The 23,124-nt window shown below is 33.5% G+C and overlaps 1 protein-coding gene across 1 annotated transcript; it reads right to left on the bottom strand.

Annotated features, from left to right (window-relative positions):
• Positions 1 to 692: 692 nt before the first annotated feature.
• Positions 693 to 21,791, bottom strand: Elp2 (Elongator complex protein 2). The gene is made up of 11 exons (XM_023161439.2): positions 21,360 to 21,791; positions 21,007 to 21,304; positions 20,728 to 20,952; positions 18,369 to 18,677; positions 15,348 to 15,601; positions 14,405 to 14,603; positions 14,199 to 14,351; positions 10,684 to 10,849; positions 7,971 to 8,215; positions 7,336 to 7,582; positions 693 to 849 (listed from the first exon to the last, which is right to left on the bottom strand). The coding sequence occupies exons 1-11, from the start codon at positions 21,480 to 21,482 to the stop codon at positions 696 to 698; spliced, it is 2,373 nt and encodes a 790-aa protein (XP_023017207.1). The 5' UTR covers positions 21,483 to 21,791; the 3' UTR covers positions 693 to 695.
• Between the last annotated feature and the right edge of the window lie 1,333 nt (positions 21,792 to 23,124).

Genomic DNA, 23,124 nt, shown 5'->3' with positions numbered 1-23,124 from the left:
CCAGGGCATTTTCTGTGGCGGGCGCTAAGAGCTCCGCCTTGAACAAAGGCAAGGAACCAGCTGCCCCTGCAGGAAAGCTTCCTCATTTGTGCACCTCCACGGAGGGAACTCCAAGAAGGTTGAAGAAGCCGCGCAATGACAGTAATGTGGCTGCACCCTCCAAAACCTTCGCGGAGGACACCGTGAGACACCTCAAGAGTGTGTGTTCGGCGAGTCTTGGCCTATACCTGCCTGCCAATATAAAGATGTCTCCTAGTGACCTGTCCACCTTCCTGGAGAGGACATGATGGACGATGACCTAGGAGGACAACTCCTCGGGAGGATGTACAATGGGTCACATGTGGCCTAAGTGCTGTGGGTCTACCACTCACCCTCCCTCTCTACAGATAAAGATTGTGCCCTTGTGCAAAAACAATTTACAATTCTACTAGAATTAATTGACTTCCCAAAATGAAAACTGAAGTATTTGTCACAGAACACCTAAATATTCTATGCCTGTGATATATAAAACCTTCTACTGAAAACCAATAGTTCAATAGTTCATCTTTCATAGTGAAAGTGGAAGTAAAAATGAGGATAAAACTTGATATGGCATAAAGCCATCTTCATAATTAGCAGTGGTTTTGTCATTTGATATAAATTTTTATGATACATGTAAAATCATGTGATGAAATATTAAATAAAACAACACATTTTTATACTTTGTCAATATAAATATTGAAAATTTTAACACAAGTATCGGAACTGCAACTTGCTAGTTGTAACACATTGTCATCACAATTTTTGTATCCTGTTCTTCCCAAAACTGGACGAAACACCAATTTTTTCACTGTTAGGTGATGAGCCATACTGAAAAAAAAAGTTGATATCAGAAAACTGCTATCATGAATTCATGACACATTATACAATAACAAGGTTTTCAAAGGGTGGATATTTTCGAGTTATATTGATCAATTCTTATATCTGCAAATTTACAAAAAAACAAGTGAAATATATGCCACCTGGAAAGCTGGAGTAAAACCATCAGGCACTTGTGCAACGTCTTCCGTTTTGAAAATTTGTTGCCACAAACTTTCTATATATGAAAGGCTGAGATCAAGTGCATTTGAACGGGATGACTACCGACAGACAGGACTCGGGAGTACTAGTCATAAGCTCTGCCTGGAGACAAAGTTCCGAAGCAATTCCACAAGCACATACTTCAGGTAGGAATACAGAATAATGAATTCGAGTTTCAATTATCGGAAATCATCGACTTTATGTTGAGGATAGACACTACCTTGCACTGACCAGTGTCCAAACAGCCTGAAACCGGTCTGCAAGTGTGTTCCAATAATCTAAAATCTATTGCGGCAGTTGTATCGCCAACAGCACATACAGTGAAGAATCCTGCAGTGACACCTGTCGGATATAATCCAACGCCCTTCGAGGTATTAGCCAGGGAAGTAATTGTTTTCTGATGGGTGGCATTCCATTAACCAAAGTGTAGGTGATTTGAGACTGGCTGAACGAATCGTTCTTTTAGCTTACCCATCTCAACCAAATGCAACTAATTTCAGCCTTTTCATATGCAGGATGTTTATTAAACATGTGACAAAAATTTAAGGGACTATTTATTCTTTGTCCTTTGATGATTTTTGAAGATACGAAGCGAAAATAATTTAGACAAATACAATTTATTACCAAAAATTAATAATAATAATATGTTTATCATCGCATACACTGATATACATTACATAGACTGCTATCGAAAATAAACAAGATAATCACAGAAGCCGTAGAAATATATAGCTTGTTCGTGTTAAGGATACATTGTAATTAACTGTATAAATACTTAATCTAACATTGAAAAATAGTGAATGATCAATAATTCAATAACCTTATTAACAGAAATAGTAGTTTCAGACAGAATACATAGTTATTTTCGTCTGCTCAACAAATGCTTAAGTTAAATTGCTGTGCGAAAAAGTTTGATTAATAAAATCAGAAAAAAAAGCCATTCAGAATGAATTTCTCTACTTCTCTCTTAAACATGTGAGAACTGTTGATATTTTTATTTTTTCTGGTAATATTTGGTATAAGCGTGGTCCGAGATATGTTGCATTTCTTTGTCCTATGATTTTGTCATATCGTGGTGCATTTAAAGAGTTTTCTTTATTCCTAGTATTGTAGGAGTGGATGATTGGTTCTATTTTGATGTTTACTTTTTTTACATTACTGAGTATGCTCATACAAAAAAGTTGTCGAATATCACATACACTCGCTTCTTTAAATAAGGCAGCAGTTGGATGAGTTTTTTTTTTCTATTAAATATAATCTTCAGTATCCATTTTTGTATGACATTTAGATTCCTAATATAACAATAATTCACTCCTCCCCAACCTATTATACCATATGATAGTTGGGATTGGACAAATGCGAAGTACAACGTTTTCAAATGTTGAATGTCAAGAAAGTTTTTCAAGTTATTGAATTTAGAAAGTGTACCTCTTAACTTTCTGATTATTTCTTTCATATGTAGGTGCCATCGAAAATGTCTATCTGAATGGATACCTAGATATTTTATTGACTCGCCTTCAGGTATGTGATTATTGATTATATTTAGGGGTCCCATATTGGGTAATGTACTGCAGTATGATGTGAAAGGCCAATATTTGGTTTTTTCGAAATTGATCGTAAGTTTATTGTGACAGAACCATTTTTCGATCTCAATGAAATCTTTTTCTGCAGACATTTTCAATTGGTTCCATGAAGAGTCGGTACACAAGACAGCCGTATCGTCAGCAAAGCTCAAAATTTTACCTTTTGTTGATATCTGCAATAGTTCATTCAAATATATTATAAACAGGATTGGTCCTAGAATCGTTCCTTGCGGAACACCATAAGTAACAATTTTGGGATAACTCATAATTCCATCGATACTAACTCTCTGTTCTCGGTCACATAGATAGCTTTCGAAAATATCTTAAGTTTTCCTACGTATTCCGCAGTTCTCTAATTTTCTCAGGAGTTTTGTATGACTGACGGTATCAAAAGCTTTGGATAAATCAACGAAGATGCACATTGCTGAATTTTTTTTGTCAAGAGCTTTGTAAATACAAGTAGTTAGATTTTGTATTGCATCTTCCGTTGATCTTCCCTCCCTGAATCCGTATTGCTGATCAGATATCAATTTGAATTGTCTAGTAAAATTCACTAATCTTATTTTTAGAATTTTCTCTATTACTTTGGCTATGTTTGAGATCAGTGATACAGGCCTATAGTTACTCACTATTGTTTTGTCTCCACTTTTAAAAAGTGGTTTTATTATTCCAATTTTGAATATTTTGGGAAAGCAGCCTTCCTGTAAACATTTGTTGATTAGGTGAGTTAATGGCGTTTTAATTTTATTGACAATCAATTTGAGCGTTTCTGAGCGAATTCCATCATGACCTGGAGATTTCTTCTGTTTTAATTCCATAATAACTTTGTAAACCTCCTCTTCATTAGTTTCTGATAGATATATTGAATTCTGTAATCTTTGTTCATTGTAATTGTAATTAGCCGATTCTTTAATTTTAAGGGCATATTCTTGACCAAGATTTGCATAGTACTCATTAAAATTATTGCAAATTTCCAAAGTATTTTTTATCACTGAGCCATTCTCTGATTGAATAATCGGTATTTTCGTTTCAGGTCTAGATTGCATATCTCATCGACACATTTCCATAGTTCTTTTGAGTTTTTCCTGTTATTTATTATTTTCTGAGCATATTTTTTCTTGGCAGCTTTCAGTAACCTATTTAATTTATTTTTTAATGAATTATATTCTTCTCTGAGTGTTTTGCTCCAGGGATATTTCTAGTAAAATTTGATACTTTTTGTTTTTTATATTTGAGCTCTGTTAACTCCCCAGTAATCCAGGATTTTTTTACTTTGTTTTTTCTAAGGTTTAGTTATAATTGTATTCTTTTCAATAAGATATCGTAATCTATTCACAAATATTGTTGCAGCATTATTGGCCTGTTCTGTTGTATACATTTTTACCCAGTTTTCTGATAATAGATTTTGTTTAAGTTTTCCGTAATTAGTGAATTTTTTTGTTTCCGTTCCTTTATCAATCTCTGTCTTATCCAAATCAAGTGTTATGGCAATTGTGTAGTGATCGGTTATACTCGTTTTGAAGATATAAGAATTAATTTGCAAGTCACTTTTGAATTGTTTCGCACATATACTCGGGGATCTATAAATGGCATCGATTTTTATTTTGTGTTGTTTCATTATTAAATTCATTTCTAAGACTCTGATATTTTCAATGTTTTGTACTTCACACTTATATTTAATACTTTTCTTGATATACATTATTACGCCATCATCATACTAATTTTGTCGAGGTCGTGTATCTTAAAGGTTTCTGTTAGAATAATTATATCAAATTTTTCATTGAATTGATTCAAAAATATCAACAATTCATCTATATTTTTTAATATACTACATATATATTCAAATGTAAACATTTCAATCCTTTCGGTTTAATTGAGATGAGTTCTGCATCATTTTCTATAATTTTAGCAAAAATCGGTTCATTTGTATATTCCCTAATATAAGGATCCATACTGGTATGAATCTAACGTTCTTATAATACCCTAAAAACAATGAAAGTTTTCTTTACACTAATCACCAAAGAAATCGTAAACAATGAAGATCTATTTGAAATATTCTAATGTCGAAATAATTGTTTATTAGTACGGGAGATAGCTTATTAATTTAGGGTTCGGGTTATTTATTTGAGTTTTCGAGCGAAAATATAGAACATATTAGATAGTGATACAATACTTAAATTATATGTTGGAAGATTCAAAAGAAGTGTCGAGTATTTATCTACCTCCAGCTTTACTATCGTTAGTATTACTTCTCTGTCTGGTTTTTGGTTTATCTGCTGGATTATCCGTTTTCGAGTTTCTTCGTATTTTTGGAGTATCTTGCAAAATAGTCTTTTCAATATTAACGTGTATTTTTTATGGTTATGGATTTTCAAACGCTAGTTCCGATGTATAGTTTGGTTCAGGATTGGGCGTGTGTGGTGCACTGTTTGGTCTCTTGGTATCTTCTTCTTCTGTTTGTTCCAGTTCTTCTATTGTATACGCAGTACCGTTTACGACAAGTTTTTTTTTTAATAGATGCTCTGTTGGTGGCAGTTTCCCTTGCTTTCTTCAAATATTTCCTCAGAATTTTACTTTCTTCTCTTTGTGCCTCCATTTGATCATGGACAAAGTATATTTTCGTCCCACTAAGTTTGCTGCAATTTCTAAAAATTTCTTGTTTCTTCAAACGAGATACTGGTACAACTTTAATTGGTCTCTCAGCGGAGCGATCTAAAGGGTAGATATCGTTAAAGTCTTGATGATTAAGGTTCACTTCCAGTAGGTCGTTGATGGTATTACATATGTTTTCAGGAGTTATTTCGTTGGATTTTTGCTTCAATCCAAATATCAAAAAATTGTTTTTTTCTGGAGTGTTGATCCAGAATTTCTACTTTTTTCCTAAGTTCTATGTTTTCTCTTTCTAATTATAGAACTCTTGAGTCTCACTCTTACTTCGCTTGCTTCTATTGCGTTCTTCAATTCGTTCTTGCTAGAGAGTATTTCAACGTTGAACAGTGTTTCAACGAATGCGTACACACCGTATTTTAACAAATGTGTTTTATACAAATAACTTTTCACTGTCCAAAGCTACATTTTTATTCCGTGCTAACTTCATATTGTCTGCATAAGATAATGAATGAGAAATATTATATATTCCAGCACTATTTAAGGTTTTCTATGGAATACCGAAACACACGTCTGTTCTGTACAAAGTGTAATACAAATTCCATGTAATGTTTCTTAATCTACAAGAACTGTTAAAAATGACTACCCCTCGCTCGGATGCAAGAATCCAATCTTCTCCTCACCGACTCCCGAACTCTTTCAAAAACACCAGGATCGTTTCTAATTGCGTTCCACCCAGCAATTATTCGAGTCCTCAAATCTTCCACATCTTCCACTGGAGTAGTATAAATTAATGACTTTAGGTGGCCCCATAGGAAATAATACAGGGGGTTTGAGTCCAATGATCGAGAAGGCTATAAGTGAGGTTTTTCTATTAGGCACATTATGATTAGGAAATCGTTCACTGTACAACTGCCTAGCTTCTAATAAATTGCTATCAGCGAGTTCATAAATGAAATGCATGTCAGCCATCTCTGCGATGGCCGATAGCCATTCATGATAGAGGACTTCGCTAACAAGACTTTAAATATTAAACACAGAAAATGCACGTTAAATAGAGAAAGTCAATCAGTTTCAACCTATTCGATGCATACAAATGATCACTTACGAGACATACTATTCAAATTGAATGTCTGCAGCTGTTTGTAGTAATCGGAATGTTGTTGATAGGTACCAACGGAATTGTTAGATTTTTCATTACATGGTAGGTCCAGTGTAGTACGCTATACTTTTATATTGGCAACGTTAATAATTTAAAAATTACCAAAATTGTTATTGTCGAAATTATTTTTCGCTCCGTATCTTCGAAACAAAGCGCCCTATCAAAAATCATCAAAGGACAAAATATACTTAGAATAGTCCAAGAAATAGTCCCTTAATTTTTTGCCGCATGTTTAATAAACACCCTGAACGGAAAGTTACTTCCAAACGGAAAACGTTGCACAGGTGCCTGATGGTTTTACTTCAACTTTCTACGCGGCATTAGATGGTTTAGCTGTCTTTTCCTGCCACACGTACCTACAAGCATGCTAATTAGCTTGCTTTGGAAACAGATGGAAACAGTTCCTGACTAATTGGTTTAGTTTAAATTAAGCAGTAACTTTTCGGAGTGAAATGTTCCGTTTACCTTTTTTAAGCTTCAGTAGATTATCTATTGATTTGGTTCAATTGTTTTATATTGTGGACTGTTAAAACCCCTGATGAACAGCAAAATACAGTTTTGATCAAAATTTGAAACTGAAAGATTCTGTTCATTTAATTGTCAACATCAATTTTATGATTCCTTATACACCACTGAGTTCATATTTCTATGAAATTAAACAGCATAACCTTCGACCAAGATGAATGAAAATAAAATTTTCAAAATATCTAGAAAAATGTCTTTTTTTTCACGCCAGTATTCAGCAGCCTGTATCTCTGAAACTGACAAGTTTTGAACAAATTTTCATAGGAACTATTTTTCTTATTGTACTACTACCCCTGAAATTAATGACAGTAGTTAGGAAACACTCTTTGTATTGAAAGATCTCACAAAGAGCTTCATGGTTATAAACATGAAATATCTAATCAATTATGCAATGCATACCTGTCTGACAATATCAAGATTTTATTCCATTCCTGTTGACACCAACCAAATAAATGAATGATGCCAGTTTCAAAACCAATGGCAATCAAATACTTCTCAGAAACTAGAGTTGGTGCAAAAGATACAGCTGTTACAGATTCATTTTTGAATTCCAGTGGTTTGCCTGAATTCTCCCACTCTCCCAGAACTGAAGTTTTTTCTTTTCCTCTGTTTATTGTCCATATGATTACTTTGCCATCCCTTGCACCTGAAAGTATCAAGTTTCAGAAAATAACAAAAATATTGTTACAACTTTGGATTGGGGGTTGGTGAGGGGTGAGGGAAATACAATTAGGGAAATACCAGAATAATTAAATACTAGGTTTATTGCCTAGGAGTTGTCCTTCCCCAGGTCTCATTACCAACCGTCTTATTATAATCTATGATAACATCATCAAATATAATACATGTTGACATCATCAAAGTTGTCAAGTTGAGGAATCAGCTACCACGGTCCCCTCTCGCTCCATACGCCTCGTGTTGGTCATAGTGACATTACGTCGCCATATCGATCTAAGGGTAGAGTCCTTGACCAACATAGGTCGTCATCCCACCATAATATATATTTAAAATATGTATTACCAAAACTGCCTCACCTGTAGCAAAATATTTAGAATCATGTGACCACGAACATGTCCAGATTATCCTGGAATGTATAGCAGTTTTTTTATCTGTTGTAGCTGCAAGTGTGAATTCACAGTCTTCATTCTTGCTGAAAATTGACCATCGCCTGTCTCGTGAAACTGAGAGTAAATGTTGAGAATTTGGAGAAAACTGTAGTTGTACTACAGTCAGACTGTGTGACATCAATTTTGTTATTAATTTCCAATTGGAAGTATTCCTGAAACAGAAATAGGTGTAGTTTCTGAGCCTTCTGTCCATGTTACATTTGAGGGATTTATTCTCTTACAGCCAGTAAAAGTAATTACTGAGCGAGAAAAATTTTTCAATATGTAGAAAATTTTCAACTCGCTAATTTGTTAGTCAATCTAATTTCAATATTTCGTTCATATCAATATTACTGTTTCAATTTAGTACCAATGGTGTATGAAGGCACAAGAACATAGCACTAACAATTTAAAAGAAGGTAATGACTATTTTAATATCTATATATATCTATATATAAATATATATATATATATATATATATATATATATATATACAAATATACAAGCTGTAACCTAATTATAGTCAATCTGTCAAAGATCTTTCGTTGGTACACGGTTCAATAGCACATACAATATATCTAAACGGATTTCTGAACCACAGTCCCAAGTAAGTTGCGTATTTGGGTATTTTATACACAAAACTCATGTATGAAAGTTACTGGTCAATTAGACTTTCTCTGCAGTAGTTTATATTATGCCATATCATCAGGTTGTTTCAAAAGTTTTATCAGTTTTTATTAGTCTGCTTCAAACTGTAAAATAAGATGAATGTTCAAATTTCGTGGGCGATTTTTTATTTTTTTTATGTACGCTCGTCTCGAACATATATTCACAGTATCAACTGTTAGCATGTTTAGTTTGTTGATGATAGGTATGAAAGTTAAAAGTGTTTTGCTTGTTCAGACTTTCTGTTATCGAAAAAATGAATTAAAGAGTTTGCATCAAATTTTGTGTAAAAAATGGAATTAGGTGATCTGAAACACTTTGAATGTTGACAGAGGCATACTGTGAAATTTTTTTACAAGTGGTGTAATCTTTTCACAGAAAGTCGAGAAGATGTGATACCCCAGCATATCAACAACCGATGAAAATGTAGAGAAAGTGAAGAATACGGTTACGGGGAATCATCAAATCACTATTAAAGAACTTCTTGAGGGTATCGGCATATCTGTTGGCTCATGCCACGCAATTTTTTTGTAAATTTTGGTCAAGAAGCATGTGGAAGCGAAGTTCTTTCCAAAATTGATCCAATGTCTCAATGGAATAGCCCAGTAGAGCCAAGACCAAAAAAGCACACCAAGTTCGATTAAATGTCAGGGTTTTGTTCACTGTTTTCTTTTATTATCATGGTGTAGTGCGACAGGAGTTTTTGCCACATGATCGTACAATCAATAAGGACTATTATCTTGAAGTTATACGTCGCTTGCGATAAGCATTAAGAAGAAAACGTGCGGTATTGTATTAAATCAATTCATGTCTTTTACATCACGATAATGCACCTGCTCACTCTTCATTGCTAGTTCGTAATTTTTTTGACAAAAAAAAACACCTTTTCATGCCTCAGCCACCGTATTCATTAGATTTGGCCCCCTGCGACTTTTTCTTGTTCCCAAAATTGAAGAGACCCATAAAAGGACGGCGTTTTGCGACAATTGAGGAGATGAAAACGGAATCTCTGAGAGAGCTCAAGAACATACCGAAAGGTGCAAAATCAGAACTGCTTCGAGGATTGAAAAAAACGCTGCCACAAGTGTATTATATCTGAGGGAGACTACTTTGAAGGGGACAACATAGAAATTGATGATTTAATAAATATTTTATGACAATAATGAAAATTCCCCTTATTTGTTGAAGAGACAGGGTATAGCCCATAGAAGTAGATTTTTTTATTGTTCACGTTATTCATTTTGTTAAAGCCATCTGATAGTGATGAAATAAGGGTCCTGGCTACCAGGGATTAGTATGCCGGATGTTGTCCCTGATAATACTTATACAATGTTCGCACTATAAATTTTATTCAATACGCATTGCATTGCACTATACTTTACTTTCATCGGTTGGACTGGTAGATCAAATTATTCTACAATGCCTCGTACCAGTCCAACTGATGAAACTACTGTGAATTGTGACACAGCTCAAATGAAATTTATAGTGCAAAAATTAAAAAAAAAATATGTTTTTCCGTTAATCAGTTGTCGCCCCCATACGAACGACAACTCTCAGAGGTTAGAAAATTGTGCGAGCTGAGGACTAACGAGGTCTTACCTTTTAACGTGTTCCTAACACGGTTGCAGAATCATCCCAGCTTCAACCAGATAAATTTTCTCGAGAAAAATATCTGGTCGAGGCGGGAATCGAACCCACGGCCTTCCGATCGTGAGTCGGTGAGGCCACCTCGGCCAATTCCAATTAATATCATGGATAGTGTTAATAATTTTCATCAAGTAATGGGTCAGTGTATTTATAATCTGCTGATGATGTCAATAACCTTCAGTACAATTTATCGAGGCAATAAAAATAATGGAATATGTGTGTGATGAATATTCTAACCCTTTAAAATTAGTGACTTGAAATGAATAACTAATAACTCAAATGAAATAATTTTCAGAGAGGAATGGGTTCAAATAAGGGTATTCTCACCATAATAAAATAGCAGCATGTTGTGGTTGAGTTGATTTACAAGCTGAAGCCAAATACTTTCCATCTGGTGATGCAGCCAAACAAAAGACTTCATATCCATGGCCATACAATTTCATGGTCTCTGGCCATAGGGTGTTCTGCATGAGTGTTTCTTCAGTGGGAGGTTCTAGGAAATTAATTTTAACAAACTGAAATTATTTAATATAACCTTTCCAAAAATGTCTTACATTAAACATAGATATTTGAATAAACGAGATGACATCTTCACTAATGAAGACACCATTTATGGGATTCACACAAATATTGAAGATAAACGAGGCTCAACAAGGCAATCTGTTGCTTAGGCTTATCCTTTACTAGCGACCCGCCCCGACTCCAAATAAATAGGTGCAAGGCTGATAGTTACTAAATAAACATATAAACAGGTGCAGTTGCTTCTAATAATAAAGTGCTGCAGGGAGTAGCGCGGCCTTTGACTCGCTATTTATAGGCACTCGCCGCCGGCCCCCCAGCCGATACCACCGCAACCGTTATGTCCCTGCATTTTGAATCTGTAATATCTTCAAAAATATTCATTTGATTTACATGCTGTAAAGAGCCGTATTAATCTATATTAAATGCACGATGTATTTAAGGTACTTAGTTGGATAAGGATTATTACTGTATTGCTTAAAATGGTTTCGTAAATGAGTCATTATTTCTGGCGGATTGTGGATTATCCTTAAGAGATAGACATATACCATCGCAGTCTTTTTTGCAGACCTTTCTAAGGTGTACAATACTGTAGTACATTTTTTATATCTCGTAGGGTTCAGTCAGCGTTTGCAATGTAAGCGCAAAAATGTTTTTATTTACGACATCACATTAGAAACCTCTAAAATCGTCAGTGTCTCTCTACTATATTATAAACCAAAAAGCACACAATGTTCCTATTCTATTTGGTAAACGAGTCAACTACACAGCACCTTTTCAAATATTACAGATGAAGAGAGAAGCAGAGAAGAAGAGAAAAGCAATCCAGTATAAATAGCTGTACTTATGAACCGGAAAAGAACAACCTGTTTATTTTAAACCAAAATAAAATGATGATATTGAAATGTTCATCACAACAAAAGTCAACAAGACCTTTGCAAGATTAAAGACTACAATGAGATGTCATCCTTCATGAGAAAAATGTTCAACATTTCAACATGGAGGTGGTTGTATGTACTCTGCATAAGAGCAATACTTATAGTAAAAATAATCTTTATTTGAAATTTGAAATAGAAATCCTAATATACAACAATTTTAATAATAACTATCACATAATTAATCGATTAAATGAATGAACATCATCTGCCATTACTAAATACAATAGTTTGTGAAACAATAATATATATATATATATATATATATATATATATATATATATATATATATATATATATATATATATATATATATATATATATATATGATGGTTATTTTTTATTGATGTATCCCAGAAGATTACATTTGAATTAACTCAGTGTTGCACTATTCTTGATATGAATGGGTAGATTATTATATTCAATCAATCCTTTGTGCAATAAAGAATTCATGTTTTTTTTTTGTAATTAGCTCTATTTACATGAAAGTTTGAACTTCCTCTGGTCTGGTAATTGTGAATTTCATTATTGAATGTGATAAATTGATTAAAAAAAAATCATTCATACAATAATTCATAGAAAATGAGGAAATGGTAAAGAAAAGTATTTAAGAACAATTTCCAATATCATGTATTGCGTGGCATCATCATTAACTAATAACCACACTCCACCAGCATGCAGTGAGCCATCATTGGGTTCAAGAATTATCATACTTGGCGAATCAAAAATGATAGCCTTCTGTATTTTTCTGGCTGGGATTTGAAATTAGAGAGTAATGGAAGCATTATTCCAACTAGGACTCCTATAATCAGAACAACCATTTCAACAGAGTGGTCTGAATAGAGGAAACACCAGCGTCTCTTCAATATCGTGAGAGTGCCGAAGGTGGTAGTAAAGCATTTTTTGGACCGCGTTATGTCAGTGGATATAGGCTGAGATCGCTTATACTGGAATTGCCGACTAAAAGTGCATTAGAGTATCAGGCGTCTCGTAACAGACTCTGCACCTGGTGCAGAGCCTGCCATGCAATTACGTCAGACCAAAATGTTAAAGACACCATTCTGACTTGACGCTTGACCTAAAGAAAGCAAATATCTTCAAAGAACACCCTATGCATCGGCTTATTATTATTATTATTGATTTGATCATCATCATTACAACTATTTAATTTTTTCCCAAAGTTTGAACTGGTCTGGCCCTATTCCCAAAGCCTCGACACATTCAGAAGGGCGTGCCTGCATCATCAACCAATGACCACTCCCTACAACGTGAGGTTAGTGATCTCTGAGTATCAGAATTATGTGCCCATTGTCGACACAATGAGTCCAGTCTGACAGCCTGATGCATTTGTCTGGCCAAGATTTCTGCCTTAGTGTGTAAGCCGGCATGATCTTGAGATTTGAAAGTAGATGAGACATAATTCCGCCAATAATCAGAACAATTAGCTTAACAGAGTTGTCTAGATCGAGTCTAAGGGGTTCAAAGAGAAAATCTCGATATATCAACAGGTTTGTCTCCTCTTTCGGACAATTTGTCTCATTTGGAGCTGAATACTTCACGACCAATATGGTCTTGCTCTAATGTTGGATGAACTACATAAGGCTCAGCAATTTTTTGAGCCTAAGGGTGGGAAATAGAAAGTTTGAACAAATTCGGTCAGGTGCTTTGATAAGGCGAGATCATCAATGTTGTTGAAGAAGACTCCATGCATCGGCTTATCCTTGTGTTGCCGCAGGAGTGAAGTGTATTCCAACTCAGTGACAGATTTGTGGTCACCTCATACAGTGTCAAAAACTAAACTCAGTTATCAATGTCTACTCTCATGGTAGCGGACCATGCAGAGAAAGGAATCTGAACTCCTGACAACATTACAGGCTCCATCTAGTACCATTGTCATGCAGACACTCCCAACTCAAAATGCCCATGGAATCCCTGTTATTAGAGGAAGAAAATGTAAAATACCCAAAGCAATGCCGATGGTCAGTTTTGGCAAAACCTAAAACTTACAAAACCTCCGCTGTTGGCTATCATTTGTTTCAATAGAATAACAATGTACCTGATGTGATAACTACATTTACTTCAAAGTCCCAATTTCTTTCTCAAATATTTTTTGCAAAACTTCTTTTTCAACTTTCTGACTTTTTTCGGTTCAACATATTTATAGAAAATAATGGAATTTGTAAAAGCATATCACAGAAACTAATGGAAAAAAGGAAATAAAATTAATCATTAAAAATTGCATTAATTGATATTCCTTGTCATCTATAGCAGTCTTTGTGCCGTTTTGAAAAACCTTGTCTAGAATACCAAGTACAAACAAATTTATGAACACCATATGTGGCAAAATCAAAATGTTATAATTTTCATTTGAAAATTATATAAACTTACCTATCAAATCTGTAGCTGTGAAATGGGATTCTTCTGGATAAGGATTTTTCTTATCCAAGGGAATAGTCAATTCTATGTTGTCCTCAGTATGCACAGCTTTATTCGATAGACCCAGTGATGGTACTGAAGCTCCTTTTGGTCTCATACACTCAGCTAGAAAGGAAAAAATTAGAAATAACGTTAAATGAAGTAATATTTTCACTCACATTTGATTAAGGAATCTAATTCTTCGTCTTCATTAATCCCACAAATCCTATGAAAATTTTCAGCAAAATTAGTTGGTGCATCAAATGTTCTTATTATTTTTTCTTCTGCACTGGAAGCAAATTTATACCTTGACAAAACAGCAACGGAGGTCATATCATAACCATGAATCTGAGGACGAGCTATTTCATGCCAAGTAACCTAAAATATTCAAATAAAAGAATTTAAGGAACAGATGGGAATATTGGATAAAAGTAACCTGCTCTATATATGTGATCAGAGTGAAAAAATCAATTAAATTGTATTCAATTTAAACAAGAATAGTCCTTCCATATTTAATGCCTAATTCAAGTTGTAAAATCACCAATATTTCATCCCAACAAAATAATGAAGAATTTTTATTTGAAATCTCATTATTGAATTTTTCTAACCCTACACTATAATAATGGTATAGGGGAATGTTATTTATTTTCATAAAATAAGTCAATCACCTATCTTAATTATAATGATAGTAAGAAAAGGTGATGACATGTTCCGCTACAAAGTCGCCATTTATGGGACCTACATAAGACTCAATGCACGAGATTCGTTCCCTGTCTTTCACTATAAGGAAACTATGTGAAACCAGACCCCAAAGACAAAGCATTCATAACTATAACTGGGAAATATCCAAACTTTGTGATATTTATGTGTCTTTCCTCAATATTGAGTGTTCAATTTTAGCCTGTCACATAAATTTTATTGACCAACTAATCACAGATATATACTCCACTTGTCTATACTTGTCAGTTTTCAGAATTGTTAACCATAGTTCGTTTTGAGGCTTTAACAATATTGAAAAAATAACAAATGCATCAGAACAAAATTCTCACTCAATTCATCACTTATTTCATTATTTTCAAAATATCAGTTTTATTATTTTCCCAGAATAGTTTCAAAACTCACCTCTTCATCTCCTTTTCTCCATGGTCCATGTATTCTTGTAGTTTGATCAGAACCAACAGAAATCAAAAATTCTCCCTTTGGTTCCCAAGCACAATCTACCACTTCTGAAAAATGTCCACCCACTGTTACACAAGGAATCCATCCTTCTGATTGATTGCTGTCCCTCCAAATGTGAAAAGCTCCTCGATAACTGTGTGCTAGGATTTTATCACCTTTAGGTGAAAATACGCCTCCATAAAATCCAAGAGTGTTACCTGAAATAAGAATGAATCTGATAAAATATGACATATCATAATTAATTATGGGAAAGTCAAGTTTCAGATGCGCTTCCCCAATCAATAAGATTGAGGTAAATGGCTGAAAAATGTTTTCTCGATAATTAAATATTATCAATCTGATTAGTTGTATTGGAATCTTATCATATATTCAATTCAATATATTCGAATGTATCAGTATGGAAATGTACTTAGATATATAATTATTGTCTTCATATTTCAATCATTTTGCCATTGTTGCATGATTTTCAGTTTTCTGTATTCTGTAAGTTAACCATATACTTGTGAATGATGAATTCACTTTCAGAATTACAACTACAATTTATTGCTATATTCTCGATTCCATATTCTATAGAGAAAAAAAGGATTGGAAATCTTTAGACCCTAGGACAGTTGTCATTGTCGAAAAGTCTGTAGGAAGTCCAATATATCTCTGAATCATATAAAATTTCATCTAAAAATATTAAATAGGTTGACAAAGTAACGTTTATGAATCGTTGATTTGTTAATTAAAACTGAAATAATGCATTATTTACCACGTTTGCACAGCACATTACAAAAAGATTTCTAACAACTGATGTTATTTAAACCAAAGTTAATTTCATCATAAAAAGTTATCAAACTAGTTTAATAATTTTAAACCCTTTGTAGAGACGATTTAAAAAATATGTTTAAAATGTTTTTTCCGTTAACCAGCTATCGCACCCCTACGAACGACAACCCTCAGAAGTCGAAACTTGACGAGCTAAGGACTAACGAGGTCTTATCTTTTAGCGTGTGATTCCTAACACGGGTTGGGCGATAGCAAGTGAAAATCCAGCGTTCATCCTGCGGCTTGAACCATCGACTTACACATCGGCTGATTGACTGCAAAGCACCCACGTTGACCGTCCGGCTACCAACCGACATACTTCAGGTGGTTTGATAATTTAGTGACATGAAAATTCCTGACATGTCAGAATGTGAAACATTTTTGAAATGATAACTATTCAAATGGGACAAAAGGCATAAAGATAAGACCTCGATGCCTGCTATGAAAAAGTCAAGTAATAGATTAAATTAGAAGAAACTATGTAAGAAATGGCTACTCAAAAACTGGCAAATATATGCAAACAAGTTTCAGAACGAATATTACTGGAGTTTCTTCCCAACATTAAATCGTTATTTTTAACACCTCGACACGTATTTCGATCACCAAGTGATCATCCAGTACTATTCATTACTACACCAAAGGTTCCAAACAGTGCATCACAAGTTTCAGAACATTAAAACATAAGTTTACTATGGATGAAGACATTTTTTGTTTCCTTTAAGAAAAAGTAAAATAAGAATGTTTGGGACAACTGCATTTTCATTTCTTTCCAGAATATAGCAACACTAATACAAAAATCAAAATAATACAGCCTCTAATTAATGAGAGCAATATCTGAGCTGATAGGCTGTGGTCAAATGGAATTTGAAATACCAAACAATTCATTTGCTACTGAGGCAGACATCATCAGTGGTATGACACCTGCCATTACAAAAGGTATTTCCTCAAAGTTTTCCATTTTATAAAAAAAAAAACTCATATTTCTGGCAGAGCATATTTGAAATTCATGAACAGTCCATTCAATGTGTTCATTATGTTGGCAACGATGGTAGTCAGGGACAAGTTTTATAAATGTAGATGTGTAGTTACACTTGATCCATGTGAATACTTCCCAGAGAGTGGATGTTAGAACAGCAATTGTTATAACAAAGGATATTATATGGTCGTGTGAACATAGTCACAGTTTTATTTTTGTATTGTATTGAAATATTACAAGTATAAAAGAAATTAATTATTTTGTGAAAGAAGACACAATATAATAGGTATAATAATAGCAAGTTGTTTTTATTGATGAAGAAAAAAAAAATTATTTCACCAACATATTAACTGAATTAAACTGAGAATAGAAATGTCAGAAGCAAAGAGAAGAAAGAAGTTCATCATCTCACAATCTCAAAACTGAGTAGAAATTAATCATTCAAATTGAGAAAATGAATTTATAAGTATTTCTTAGCACTGACATAAGAATTAAAGCAAAGTAATGCTGATAGTAAGAATTCGAACAGAATCTTATTGAATTTACTTTGAGGAGTATAATTGAATTATTTTCATATCAACGTTACTACATTCAAGTTTCAATAAAAGCACATAAGGTCACTTTCAGTTTCATGTCTGTCTCAATATTTGTTTGAAGGTGGTTGACAATAATCTTACCATTTAGTGTTATTTCATTTGGATATCAGACTTTACTCTTATCTTTCAAAGATGAAGATCTGTCAAGAGAAAAGAAAGAAAAACACCTTTTGGAAATAATTATAAATCGAAGATATCAATTCAGTCTTAAAATCAGGAATTTGGTTATAGATGAATCAAAACGAGTTTATGAGAGACATAATTGCTATGAACAAAAATGAATTTGCCTTATGTATAGTATAGTTGGACGGTAGCCGGTCGGTTGAGGTGGGTGATTTACTCTACTCACACTGCAAGGCCGGGCCATTGATTTTCACTTCCTATCGTCCAACCTATGTTAGAAATCACACTTTGGTAGGTAAGATCTCGTTAGTTCTCAGCTCACATAAGTTTCAACTTTTGAGAGTTGTTGTTCGTAGTGGGGCAACAGCTGGTCAACAGAAAAATAGATTTTAAACAGAAAACACTCCAGAAACCTGTGTTAAACTCTCATTTACTAGCTACTACATATAATTAACTTACCTCCAACTTCTCCTACCCTCAATTTTTCCTGCCACACATCCGAACCGGTATCGAGTTCCCAAATAATCATTGATTTATCTATAGATGATGATAAGAGTTGCAAACTTTTAGGATTCCAATTCACAGAATAAACCCATCCTTCGTGTCCAGTCAAAATTGATTCTAGGTGAACATTGAATATCTTTGACCTAGATTTGATCTGAGCTTTTTCAGTAGTTTCAAAATGAACTTTGGATACAAGTTGTGAGGATATACGCCACAGACGTATGAAATTATCTTGTGAACTTGAAGCAAGTAGTAGATCTGCACCTATCAGATAAAAAAATAAGATTCTGTTAACAGTCTAAGATTATGATGTAAAAATTGAATAACACATAAGCACTTATCAAATAAAAATAATTTACTAATTTCAAAAAAGGATTCGAAAAATAACACTTGATTTTGAAGTGGGAATACCAAGTACTCTTTCTTGTGAATCAACATTTCTAATGGTAATTATTGATTCCAAAAATATGTATTGCTTCTTTTCAATATCTACCATATATAGTATCCATTTTGAATTAGGGAGAAACAATATAAGATGAAGCAGACTTGACCCAACCAGTGCCACAACCTCAGCTTCTATAGATATGATGTTTAGGTAAATATTCATTTTTTTCTGGTTTGCATTAGTTTTGGAAACATTTTAATTAGACTTAGTATTTTTGTGAGATGATCACAAATCTGAAATCAAAACTTGGAGCTTTCAGAGATGCAGCCACTCAAAAAATGAGACTATTTGAGAAACTTGCGGTACTAATGGAAGCTTATAAAATAACACTTTTTTTCATAATCCCCTGCAGTAGACCTTCATTCACTTGCCACTTCCATTTTTTTTTCAAACAAAACATACAATTTCTTCAAAATTGTAAGATTTCTAGCAAACTGCATACTTTATTTGGTTCTATTGAGAGTCTTACAAAATTAAACTAGAAATGAATGCTATGTTGAATGAATATGCCTGTCGAAAAGGTAAGAAATGCCACCTTTCTATTCATTCTGAAACTACCTTCCATAATTGGAGTTTGTGCATTTAAAAGCAGGTTGAATTGACATGTTGCGTTCATTTGTGAAAATTAACAAACACATTTGTTTTTCCAGGTCGAAGCCAAGTAAAATTTACAAAATTTGGCAACATAGATAAGATAAAATAAGATAATTTATTGATCTTTTAGATGTATACAAATAAGATAAGTCACATATACACAGATTCATTACTACCCAAGAACGAATATTATACTGTTTTGCCATTTATTTGTGTTTCTCTGGATAAGACAGCTATATACTCGTCAGTAGAATAAACATATTTTGAAATCAATAGATATTTCAGATACTTTTTGAACAAGTATTGATTTACCTTATTGACATAGAGAGGTGACATCAATAGAGTTTCTACTTGACTTTTTCAGTCTGAATCTATTGGCCCTTCACAATTTCTGTTTAATGTTAATTCATTTTTATGAATATCTATCAAAAGTTGACACAGATAAATAGAAGGTACTGTCATTATTTTCATCGAAAGGAAATGAGGTCTACAGGAGTCTAAGAAACCAGCCCCAGATAATATCCTCACGCTCTTTTTTGCAACATAAATATCCTATTTGCGTTAGTACTATTTCCCCAGAGAATTGTTCCATATCAAATATGAGAATGGAAAAAAGCATAATAAGCTGACAATAGCGCCTGTTGAGAGATTATATCTTTCAATTTCCGAAGAAGAAATGTATATTTCAACAGTTTAATGCTAAGTTGTTCAAATTATCATCTAGATGTATGCCTAAGAGTTTAACACTGTGTCCTTCAACCCAAGAGATGTTTGATGTAAAAATGATGTGTTGAGTTTTATTTTCATTTAACATTATATTATTTCTTTTGAACCATATGTCAGCATTCTTTTGAATTTGATTTATATTGCACACAAAATTATTTTTTTCCGGATGTCGTAAAAGTAGTATCATCGGCGAAAGCAAAACAATTATGAGGTGACATGAAGAAAAAGAGATCATTTATATAGAGTATTATTTTGGAGAAAAAATTCCTTATGTAAAAACATTTGTAAAGGGTGAATAAGCGATTATCAGAAAAGTGTCATTTCACAAGTTCTCACTGCCAAAAGTAAGTGGCCTTATCTCCGGAAGTAGACTGGAGCACCAGGTTTTAACTTCAGATTCGTGAGCAACGGACAAAAATACATAAGTCTTATTAATTATTTTTTCAAAAACTAGTGCAATCTGAAAAATTATGTGTACTAAAGTTTAACCGAAAGGCTGGAATATGAATCCAGAGTGGAAACTTTTATTTGTGTTGATGAAATTTTTACCATCTACTGTGAAGTCAAGGCCTCGCACCCAATCCTCATGCCCAGCCAGTTGACAAGAAGATTCCATTTTGAAATCTGCATCTGATGTCTCCACATACAGTTGAATTTTAGAGTTGTCCAAAGCACAAGCAAGCAGAATTTCATCAGTATCGGGTAAGAATGACAGTTTAATTCCAACACTTATATTGTAACCCAAATTAACAGTTTGGCTGCAGATAAATTTATCTGAAATGAAACTTGTGAAATCCAAGAAACCTATATCTTTGAATCAGAGTTCACCTGTAGCATTCCTCCTCCACCAGATTTTGATGCAGCAATCCATTGAAATACTAACAACAACAGTAGAATTATTTTCTTTGTACAAACCATCAACTATATTTACATTGGAGCTATGTCCCACTAATGATACTTTTGAGTACACTTTTCCATTGGAAGACCAAACACAAACAATACTATCTGCTGATGCAGACAATAATTCTGTTTCGAAGGAAACATTTCTGCCACCAAGCCATTTTACTGAATTCACACGTTTAGAGTGCCCCACTAGAGTATCAATTATTTTACCTCCACTTCCATACTGAAAGGGTTTATTGTATAATTCTATTTTCAAAAATATTATATACACTACTTACATCAGGGTCATATATTATTACAGAATTGCAGGCTCCATAACAAATTAGGTTATTTCTTCCCCAATGTGCGATAGTTGGCGTCTGGTTGGAATTGCATGAAGTGTAACAATTTGTTATTTTCATTTCAAAAAATCGACAGAAAAATGTTTAAAATTCAAATGTTTGTGTTTTGTTTTGACTTGAATACTTGTTCAGATTTTAGGTTAAGGTGTAGTGTTGCCAGATGATATTTTCAAAATTCTCTCTCTGTCTTCTTTATTGGCTCTACTCAATAGAAAACATGCATGTCTTCGTTTTGGAATCTTTTAATTTCAATAAGTGCATTATCCCAAATGAAGCTACGGAAGGTACTTGGACTTTAAAAAAGAATTTCAATTTCTTCATGATACAAAATTATAAATGCCGAATTTTTAAACCCGTCAAAAGTACTCTCGGCGGTGACTGGTAAACAAATTGATTGTCACTTTTCTTAGTTCAAATTTTTCACAAAAGTCATGACTGAAGTCGCTTGTATTATTATTAATCGTTCATTATGGCTGTAGTAGTTTTTCTGAATGTTCATAAGATAACCACAAGAGTGGTGCTAGGGTTTTGGAAAAGTTATTCGAAATTAAGATCAAATCAAGATCAAATTCTAATGAAACGGTTCGTGATCGATAATAGACATTGTGAACCAAAGGGTCCTTTCTTAAAATACGTGATAATAGATCTTTTCTAAAAAACATTACTATATTGTTTCCAAGCCTGGTGTGAAAATTGAACGTATATGGTTACAATATTCCTCAATACCTCAGAAGGCATATTGTGGTTATTCTCAAATCGGACATTTAAAAAAATACAAAATGTTTGGATGGAAGGCTATGACGACTGGAAACATATCGTAGACGCCACAGAAAGACATGAGACATCTAAAATTCATATGGATTATGGATTCTTGTCTTACGTATCAACAATGGCGGTTACAATGTTACATGGAACATTAAATGGAGGTCAAGTGTCCATGATCAAGAAAGAAAAATCTTTTTGGTGCTAGGTACTCTCTAGACTCCTCAATGTTACTCTTACGCTTTCAACATGAAATTTAGCATTTCGTGACCACAGAGAAAAGACAGATAGCAATGAGGAAAGTTTTTTATTGTTGAGTTATTAGCAAAAATCGATCCGATTTTACGAGAATTGTTGAGTAATCCAAAGAGTTAGATAGAATACTTGAGTCCAAAAATACAAATTGAGTTAATTTCTGTTCTGGTTTCAAAAGTAGACAATGCACACAAAAATGAAATATCCGGCTCGAAGGACCAACGTTTTGATCCACGATTATTTTATCGTAAATATGAATGCTCAATGCACACAAGAATTACAATAACTCCTGTGAAAACATAGGACAAGAAAAATAATTGGCTATATGTAATGTAGACAAGATAAGATTTATTCCAACTGTACTCTTACAAGGTTTGAAACGTAATGAATTTTTCATAATTTGTAAGAGATCGCTGGGCAACTCCACGTTTAGTTTTTATTGCTTTAATTTGCTCGACAGCAATGCTTAATCAGTTACTGAACAAGAAATAAAAAATGTTTATAAAATTATTTATATGGATGTGTTTTGATCGTTCAAGTTTGATCTGATAGAGTTTATTCTAATAAAAAAATGAATTGATTGAGTGAAAATGATAATCGAAATGATATATTGAATAATGAAAGAATATATGAGTAGGATAAGATAGGATAGTCCAAATGACTTACCGTGACCACTGACGATTTT

Source organism: Leptinotarsa decemlineata, unplaced genomic scaffold (assembly GCF_025532065.1).
Source record: "Leptinotarsa decemlineata unplaced genomic scaffold, Ldec_3_MD MMD2_tig00001019_RagTag_RagTag, whole genome shotgun sequence".
Classification (NCBI taxonomy): Eukaryota; Metazoa; Arthropoda; class Insecta; order Coleoptera; family Chrysomelidae; genus Leptinotarsa; species Leptinotarsa decemlineata.
The sequence above is the reverse complement of the archived record's forward strand: the minus strand, read 5'-3'. Positions and strand labels throughout refer to the sequence as shown.

Bases quoted from the DNA above. Each gene is read 5' to 3' on its own strand.
- Elp2 (XM_023161439.2), bottom strand. From the start codon at position 21,482: ATGAAAATAACAAATTGTTACACTTCATGCAATTCCAACCAGACGCCA. The intron at 20,953-21,006 runs GTGAACTCTGAT...GTTTCATTTCAG, and splicing joins GTGGAGGAGGAATGCTACAG to ATAAATTTATCTGCAGCCAA. The intron at 18,678-20,727 runs GTAAAAATTTCA...TTTATCTGATAG, and splicing joins CCTTGACTTCACAGTAGATG to GTGCAGATCTACTACTTGCT.